The sequence below is a fragment of the Crotalus tigris genome, unplaced genomic scaffold, assembly GCF_016545835.1.
Source record: "Crotalus tigris isolate CLP2741 ecotype Arizona unplaced genomic scaffold, ASM1654583v1 scf7180000024366.3429058, whole genome shotgun sequence".
In the NCBI taxonomy this organism is placed as follows: domain Eukaryota; kingdom Metazoa; phylum Chordata; class Lepidosauria; order Squamata; family Viperidae; genus Crotalus; species Crotalus tigris.
Genome location: NW_024100535.1, coordinates 1,633,298 through 1,642,676, shown reverse-complemented (window position 1 = coordinate 1,642,676; position 9,379 = coordinate 1,633,298). Strand labels below are relative to the sequence as shown.

The following is a 9,379-nucleotide window of genomic DNA, read 5'->3' as shown; positions in this document are numbered from 1 at the left end:
AAAAGTGGCACCGGGAGGCGTTAATCCCTTTCTTTTGCCCCTCTTCTTGTATGTCCCAGTTAACACGTAGGGGGTGTTGTGCATGTCTGTGTGTGAAGGAAAGAGAGAGAGAGAGAGAGAGAGAGGAGGGAGAGGAGAGAGAAGACAGAGAAGAGAGAGAGAAGACAAAGAGAGAGGAAAGAGAAGAGGAAAGAGGAGAGAAAGAAAGGAAAGAGAGAAGAGAAAGAGAGGAGAAAGAGAGAGAAGAAAGAGGGAAGAGAGAGAAAGAAGAGAGAGAAGAGAAAGGAGAAAAAGAGAGAGAGAAGAGAAAGAGAGAGAGAGATTGATGTTGTGTCCTGATGAGGAGTATGATGGACTCTAACTGCTATTATTAAAATGTCTTTTTCCACCAACCTTCTCCTCCCCCAGCGAATCCGGAAGGTAGGTATCAAGGGCAGCCAGCCAGAGAAGCAGCAGAGTTTTAATTGCTTTCTCAATGAAAGATAATCACCAGGTCCCAAGAGAGGCTTCCAGATTAGCACTCAACAACTCTCCCCTCGGTGATCTCAGCCCTCTCATCCTGTTGCCTCCATTTACAGCCCATTCAGCAGTAAGTGGATCGAAGAAAGCCGCTCACCACTACCCATTAGTGACAGCAGATCTCTCCTGCTGCCTCTCGGACTGACTTTCCCTTTCCTCTCTCTCTCTCTCTCTCTCTCGCGCTCTCTCTCAGAGGCTCCATTCACTTTCCGCTCGCCTGGGTCGTTGCCGCTGCTTTTTACTCGCTCGACTCCTCCGGGACCACAAAGTTGAAACGCCGCGCAGCCGGGCCGGGGCCGGGGGAGCCATGAGCGAGCTGGAAGGGGACTTCGCCAAGCTTTTGCTGTTAAAGGATGATCGGATTAAAGAGCTGGAGAAGCGCCTGTCGGAGAAGGACGAGGAGATCCAGGAGCTGAAGAGGAAGCTGCACAAGTGTCAGTCCGTCCTGCCCGCGCCCACCACTCACATCGGACCCCGCACCACCCGGGCTCAAGGCATCTCCGCCGAGCCGCAGACCTACCGCTCTTTCCACGATCTCAGGCAGGCTTTTCGGAAGTTCACCAAATCCGAAAGGTAGGGGGCAATGCGGGGCGGCGAGGGGTGGGTTTGGTTGGGGGTAAAGAAGAGAAAGAAGAGGGGAGTTTTTGCACGTGTTTAAATGTGTCACGTTTTGCACCCGGGTCTCCTCCCGGGCTGGAGGGCTGCAGCGACTTGGGGGCGGAGTTCGAGTGGGCGCAGCCCTCGGGCGCCCTTGGCCACCTCGCCTGCTGCTCGCCAAACCTCCAGGTGGGGAGACGGGCGGGGGAGTGGGGAAACTTGTCCCGAAAGGCTGGCGGGGCTCCGGAGAAGCAACGCATATCTGCCCAGCCCATCACGTGCCGCCCGAGGGTCGTGCAGAAAAGTCCGGCGAAGAAAAACCAAGCAAAGCGGCAACAGCCCCTGCTGTTTTCCCCTCTCCCCCTTGCCCGCTCCGCGTGACCCTAAACTTCTCGCTCCTGCCAAGCCCACGCCAAGCGAGTGCGGTGCCGCTTGAGCCCCCATCCTTTGGCAGCCCTGGCTGCCTTTCTATTTTTGTTGAGCGTGCCCGAACGACCGGGCATGCTCAGTGGCTGTCGCCGAAGTCGCTTCGCCCTTCCTTTCTTCCCGGCGCCTTCAGAAAGCGCTGCTCCCACGGAGGGGGGGGGGGAGAGGAGGAGGAGGGCTGTGCGAGTGAGGAAGCTGGGAGATTAAAGGAGGAGGGGAGAGACGTTGAGAAAGTCAAAGCCCTCCCTCCCTCTTCTTCTTCAGCAGTCTTTCCTCCCTCCCTCCCTTCCAGCATCCCGCCCGCCTCATCCCCACCCTGTCCAGCTGGCGGCGGCTCTGCTTTTTGCAAAAGAAAAAAAGAGAGGAAGAAAAAAAAAAAAGTCCCGGACACTAGAGAAGAAGCGCCATCGATCGGCCTCCGCATTAAATCCCCTGTGGACATTAGCGGGAGGAAGTGCATTAGAAGCTTTTAAGTCCCTGGAAGTGCAGAGCAAGAAAATGCGCGTTGCAGGATATTGAATATCCCATTAAGCTGCGCCTCTCTACCCCTCCCTCCCCTTCCTCCTCCCGCCCTTCTCTTTTTTTTGATCAGCCCCGCCGTGGCCGAGCCGTCCAGCCTCGGTTGGGAGCGAGAGTTGCGGCTGTGCGCGGGCTGGGAAAGTTAGCGGAGTCAGGCGGGCGCGCGCGGGATGGAGCTGGCCCGGGCTTTGCGCGTGCCTGACTCGATTGCGGGGCAGGGAGATTTGGAGGAGCCGCGCCTGGCCTGGTTGTTTCGTCCGGATCTACCAGCATTTAGAGCTGGGGAGGGGAGTGGTTATTGTTACAGTGCCGCGGACCAACTGCTTCTTTGGGTGCGTCTCTTTAAAAAAGCATTTTGACACCGGCGATTCCGAACCCACGTTCCCTCCCCCGCCCCGTGCTCTTGACAAGTGCTGTATCTGAGGTTAACCAATGGGGCAGCTTGGAGTTGTGGGTGCTTCATCACTGGAGGCTTTTAAGAAGAGATTGGACAGCCACTTGTCTGAAATGGTATAGGGTCCCCTGCTGGAGCAGAGGGTTGGACTAGGTGACCTCCAAGATCCCTTCCAGCTCTATTCTGTAACTAAAGTTATCCGGAAGCAAGAGGGTCAAGGAAGTTCGTTCTCTCTCTCTCTCTCTCTCTCTCTCTCTCTCTCTCTCTCTCTCAGACTCTCTCTCTCTCTCTCTCTCTCTCCCTCCCTCCTAAGGCTGATGGAGCCAGCAGCTGAAAAACATGCCTTCAGAACAGCTGGGGACTTTCAATTCCCTTGTATTTTATTTGAAGGATATATTGAGAACCTTTAATGTTCTGCAGGGACCTCATTCCATTCCCCTCCTTGTTATGTATTTATTTTATGTACTTATTTCAACATTTTTAGGCCTGCCCAACATGGACACCGTGTCTCTGGGTGGCCTACAATAAAACACAGTAATAGGATGTTGAGGAGGAGGTGATCCTGCTTTATTTCTTTCATTTTATGCTTAACAATAAGCTCTTCAGACAGGGAGCTCTTATTTGTAAAAGTGCCATGAGGTGTATAAAATGGCAGATAATAAAAATGACTACTAATAGTGATGTAATAATTGCTGAGAGTGATACCATCTGCTTTGCCCTGATAGTGATAGTTAATAGTGATACTCTCTGATTTCCTTAGTTATTTATTCATGAATGAAACCATCATTTTCAAGAAAGAGGTTAAAAGTGCACATCTGGCTTTGTTTTTTAGCAGGTACATCTGTACTTACTGAAGGGCACCGTTTTAGGTGAGTTGATTCCATTGTGGGAAAGAAATATCTTTCAGATGGATGACTCTTTAGTCCTTGGAGCCATTTATTAAAATAAATAATTCAGCTATATCACCTCCTACTCGGTGAATTTGCTGTGATAGGAAAGACAGTGGAAGGTGGTAAATATAAGAAGGGTAACTATGGAAAACAACGTTTATCCGCAACCATCATAATTTATCTTCCAATATCTCTGCTGAGTTGTGTTCAGGCACTTATTGATCATTTATGTAAGCTGTCCAATTAATTGGGGTTTCTTTTTAATAAATTAAAATGGCTTAGTCAGATTATGTCCTTGTATAGGTAGCCCTCGATTTACAGCAGTTCGTTTAGTGACAGTTCAAAGTTACAACGGCACTGAAAAATGTGACCTACGAGCGTTTTTCATAGTTTCGCCCTTTGCAGCATCCCCACGATCAAAATTCAGATGCTTGCCAACTGGTTCATACTTATGACCGTTGCAGTGTCCCCCGGGGGTCATGTGATCCCCTTTTGCAACCTTCTGATAAGCAAAGTAGATGGGAGAGCCAGATTCACTTAACAATCAGGTTACTAACTTATCAACTTAACAACTGTGGCAAGAAAAGCTGTAAAATGGGGCAAAACTCATTTAACACATGTCTCACTTAACAACAGAAATTAGCAACAATAAAATCTAAAAAAAAAAACCCCAAAAACCCTTATCTCCAAACATGGAAGAATCACTGTACAGTAGGCCAGCTTCTTAAAAAAAAAAAAAAAAAGCATTTTGGTGTGGAGAGAAAAGCAGGTAAGGTGGAACAGGGAAGGATTGTCTCTGTTAAGGAGGTCTATGGTCAGCAAAATGACCAGTGGTTTCTATTAAATTGTGACACGCATCCCATGCAAGAAAAGCCAGAAGGGTGTGATTAAAAACTGGCTTCTTTGCAGTGTCAACTGTGGCTTGAAAAACTGAATGTGCTTTCAGATTTGGCTTCATTTTTAGGCTATTTCTGGTTAGCGTGTCCTCTCAAAACTACTGGAGTTTGGGAGTTGTGCAGCTAAAATTGGGGCAGGTTGTCAGCATCTTTAAGACATGCAGGTCACTAGACACCCCCCTCCTCCTCTTTATTTAAAGGGAGGTACAGGAGTCTTTGCTACATTTTGCCATCTTTTTTTAAAAAAAAAATCGTGTTAATGACTGAGGTTATTTTATGAATTTTGAAAGTCCTGCTTTCAAGGCCAGAGGTTCACTTGAAAGAGACTACTGTAGGTCTTGTGTTAATATTAAACTGGGTTTGTAAATATAGGATTTTAAAGTTAGGGTTCCACGAGCCTGATATTCCCACTGGAAAATGATTTTGAAAGAGGTTTTTGCAAGGCAGTGGATGCCATTCCTTCCTGCTCTTTTCCAATCAAGAGGGGAACAGAGAGTTTTACATTTATCAGATATCAAGATTTTTTCTTCTTCTTCTAATATTTATTGGAATTATTAAGCCCTGACTTCCTCTTTCTTTGTGGTTTACACTAGGACATAGGGTAAAACTTTTTTTTTCTTCCTTAGCATTTGGATTCCTGCTTTCCAATCGAAGCCATGAAGTTTATTTTCAGCACACTGAGTCACTGTAGCAGGGAGTTATGACAAGTATAATATATGGAGATCGTAATGGTTGGAATTGAGGGTGGGAGAAATTCACTAGCATGTTTAAAGGAACAGAATGCCTTTTAATAACAAGACCACAGGCAGCTTTGATTCTCTTTTTCTGACCTGTTCCTTTAGCTGCACAACATTTGGCTTTAAATGTTTTAGTTATTTTTAACACCATGTTAGATACGGTATTCTATTTTCTCTCATCAGAAGCAGTATTTTCCATTTCTGATCAGTAAAAAGAAAAAGGTTGCAACTCTCCATTGAGAGATTCTATACCTGGGGTCTTCAAACTTGGCCCTTTTATGACTTGTCGACTTCAATTCCCAGAATTCCTCAGCCAGTGTGCCTAGCTGAGGAATTCTGGGAGTTGAAGTCAACAAGTCATAAAAGGGCCAAGTTTGAAGACCCCTGTTCTATGTACTTGGAGAAAATTCAGTGGAACTTACTTTTGAGTGGATATGTATGACATTGTAAACTTCTAATTTTAAATTTAAGAAGCCTGAGAGTTCACCCAGTTAATGTATGTGGGAGTAAGACCCATAGTAACCGAATACCTTACTAATACCATAATAAACAGAATATCTTACTATTAAACACATTTAGGTTTACAGTGCACTTCCCATTAAATCGGATTTAGCCTGGAAAAAGATAAGCATGAATTAACATGATACAGCTTCTCTGTTAAAATGAGAATAAACATTTTGCCCATGGGATTCTAAGTGAAGTTGAAGTTTCTGGGAAATGTCTTAATATTTAATGACCAAAGAAGAAGGGTTGATTAGATACTTTTATGTTTAGTCTTAAGCGCAAGGTGTAGTCTGAACTTTTCCTTCCATTTCTATCTCAGATGCACAGAATCAAAGTAATTGTAATTGAGCAAATAAACTACTTAAACACAACATAGAGATTATGCATCTAAGCCTTTCCCCACTACTATATTAAAGTGCTATCTACCCATTGGTAAGTTGAAACATAAACATAAGCATAAAATTACCTGTCACCATTGCCAAATCCCATTCTTTCTCTATTGTACCTGTTCTGTGTCATTGTCAAATATTATGGAACTTGTAGAAAATGTGTTCCTCATGATACGTAGATGGGGTTTTCTTCTAAAAATTTCTTGTCAACCTTTTCAGTACATCTCAAACATGGAAACAGACCTTATGGCACTACAGCACAAATGGAGTGGATCAGATTTAAGGAGTCTGTGCTGTTCTGCAACTTAAGCTGCTTGACTTTCCCATGTGAAGTGCCTGGAAATGAACCCAACTTTTAAAACAGGTCTCCAAACTTGGTCCTTTTATGACTTGTGGACTTCAACTCCCAGAATTCTGGGAGTTGAAGTCCACAAGTCATAAAAGGGCCAAGTTTGAAGACCCCTGTTTTAAAAAATCCCTTTCCAGATTTTAACCCCTTCTTTTGTTGGTCATAGTGGTGGTCAGGGATTCTGTCAAGACACCCTTTCTACAGCCCTTGATTAGTGGTCCTTCCCATCTGAATAAATCATTCTCTTTTCCATGGGCAGATCCTTGAATACATGTATAGAATCATCTCCAGAGTTTAAAAAAATCAGAGGTCCAACCCACTGTTGAGTGTAGGAGTTGCTCCCTTGAGTTGAGTGTGAGATGACCGGGTGGTGGTGGACTCAATGCAACCCTTCACTGTTCTTACTGTTGCTGCGGATAGAAGGAGAAAGCAGCAATTTCCTTGCCTTCTCTCTGCCATACTAAGCAACTTCAACAAGCCCCAAACATGACTTCATCCTAGTGCAGGAGAAATGGAAGGAGAGGTCACTTTGTTTTGATCCCTCTACTATAGGATTGTCAAGAAGAGGTACAGACTTTGCTTGCTTCTTTACTGTACTCTGCAGATTGTATCCACATACTGTACCTCAGAATCTTTCCCCCTCAGCCCTTTCTTCTACTTGCAACATATCTTTCTCCCCTCCTGGCCACCTCCAGCTTCTTGCCCCTCTGTTTTTAGGGCAGCTTCCTTGCTATTGCTAATCCAGGCATCTGAATGATGCTGGTGCCCTCCAGGCTGAGAGCTGCTCCACCAATCTCCAACTACATGGGAGAAAGAATGTCTCCCAGCAGGTGCAGGCAGCTGCTTTCCATCATCACCTGCAGACTACATTGTAGAGATGCCAAGGTGGTTGCACTGAGGAAAGTTGGGTTGCTTTCAAGCAATCCCTGAGTCTTCCATAGCCAATTTGTGCGGCTGGTTAGCTCTCTGTGCAGTTGCCAAGGACCTTTTCTCCTCTCAGCATTTGGTGACTTTCATTGGAAAGAAGGAGGGGGAAATTATGATGTGCAGCTTACAAAAGGAATCAAAGCAGCAATGGATGGAGATCTGATAAACCTTACGTGGAATTGTAGGGCTGAGTGGTATTAATTGCTATGACTAAATAGTGCCGCTTGTTTAGAAACAGTTTGTTTGTAATTCACTACTTTCTCTTCCCACCTCTTATGTCACTTATGGTTTTGCAAAAAGAAGGTGGGAGTAGTTGCACCATTCTTCTTATGGGATCATTCATTCATGGAACATTCATTCGTTCCACAGTGGACTGGTTCAAGAAAAAAAAAAGGGGGGGGGGAACCCCTGTTTTCACTGGTCCAGCAGTCCAGGACAAAATGGATGTGGATGGCAGTGATCGGTGCCTAGAGAAGAGAGGAGGGAGGACAGTGGCTAGTCCTTTGCTTCTGGTGAAATGAACCACTGCAGGCCAATCAGACAGCACTGGTTGCACATGTAGAAGCTGGAAAATATGATTTATTGCAGGGAAAGATGGATAGAAGTTATCTTCACTGATGGCATGTAGAAAATGACATTCTGGATTTCTGATTTTGAGGAAGAACCAGCCCCTGCACCTGTGCTGGGACAATCTGTGCCGATTGACATTCTCTTGGCTTCTCCATGCTGGATTATTGCGAAATGAGAAAACAAACAAATGAGAAAACTGAAGGGCAAAAACAGACCCAGAGAAGGAGGATGCAGACCTTATGATTGTGCAACTTGTTAAGTAAGACCTGCATAGTGGGAGAATTGGAACAAACTAGTTGCTGGGGAAGATGCAGTAATTGAAACTGAATTACCATTAATGGCCCCTGGGTCCTGAAAGGCATAGATGAGTCCAGAGGCACATCCAGGCTTGTTCTGTGGTCCTGCAGAGGATGTCAACATACAGGACTCCCTGTATGTTGTAGACTAGACAAATCCCTTGTGTTAGGCATTGCTGACTATTTTCAGCTATTGGCACTCGCCTAATTGGAGACACTATAGTTTACAGTTGATTCATTATTCATATCCATTATTTGATGTCGGGAATGTACTGCCAAATATCCAAAAGAGATAGAACCTGAGCTTGAGTTTAGGCAGAAGACTTAAAACTGCATTCAGGAGCTGATGCAGTTTAAATCTACCAATTTTCTCACAGTTATTTATTTATGCTGATAGGGTATAATTTCTTTCCGTTTTCTGTTGCCCTTCCCTCCCCAAAATATGTTTTTTTTGTATTCTTTTCATCACTGTCATTGTATTCTATTTCTTACTGAGTGATTACACAAATAAAGTTGATAAACTTATGCTGGGGTTCTGCTAAGTTTCAGATTTGATCTTTAAAATATGCTTTGGAGCGTTCAAGAACGTGAATAGCAGCACCTACTTAAAACAAATTAAAGCAGAAGCATTTTTTCAGTCATCATTAGCTTTGTCTCAGATTAAAATTAAAGAACCAACCTCAATTTTTTAAAAAATAATAATAATATGGTCTTGGATTGCTTTACAAGAGGTATTCCTTCCAATGTCTATGGAGATTCTCAGTTATCCAGGTCGTGGTTATCCTAAAGGTGCTTTTTCAAAAGGTAATTATGTTTTTTTCCTTGAGGAAGATGTTTTGCTTGTCATTCAAGAAGCTTCTTCAGTGAATTGTGAACTGAAGAAGCTTCTTGGATGACAAGCAAAACATCTTCAAGGAAAAACAAGTCCAGTTGCCTTTTGAAAAAGCACCTTTGGGTATTCTTACCAATGCATCATAGAACAACTCTTTTAACATAGCAGATGCTATCTGCAGTTTTTATAAGCAAGTTGGCATAGTATAGAAATTGACTTGTGTTGGATTCAAACTGGAAGAGATATGCTCAGATCTCTGGTTAAATATGAACTCAATTGGGTCTGCCATTCTCAGCCTAAGATTGTTGTCCTGATTAAAAACAAAAACAAAAAAACCCTCTGGGAAATCCATAAACCTATTGTGGATGCAATTAAAGATTAATTATATTTTAATATATTTTAAAATATGTATAAAATAGGATATATAAAATAAGAAATAGTGTATATATAAAAATAGTACATCTTTGCATTTGTTATTATTTCATATTATTTATTGACTTTTCTTTTTAGTTTACCGTGATAAGCTGGCCAGAA

The 9,379-nt window shown here is 43.9% G+C and overlaps 1 protein-coding gene across 2 annotated transcripts in view; it reads left to right on the top strand.

Annotated features, from left to right (window-relative positions):
* Nucleotides 1-259: 259 nt before the first annotated feature.
* Nucleotides 260-9,379, top strand: part of PRKG1 (protein kinase cGMP-dependent 1) — a 1,362,786-nt gene continuing 1,353,666 nt past the window's right edge. The window contains exon 1 of one of the 2 annotated variants that reach the window (XM_039327748.1): nt 260-1,092. In XM_039327748.1, coding sequence (XP_039183682.1) covers nt 827-1,092 — 266 coding nt within the window. In that variant the 5' untranslated portion in view covers nt 260-826. The remainder of the gene's footprint in view (nt 1,093-9,379) is intronic. The other variant, XM_039327751.1, reaches the window with a different exon arrangement.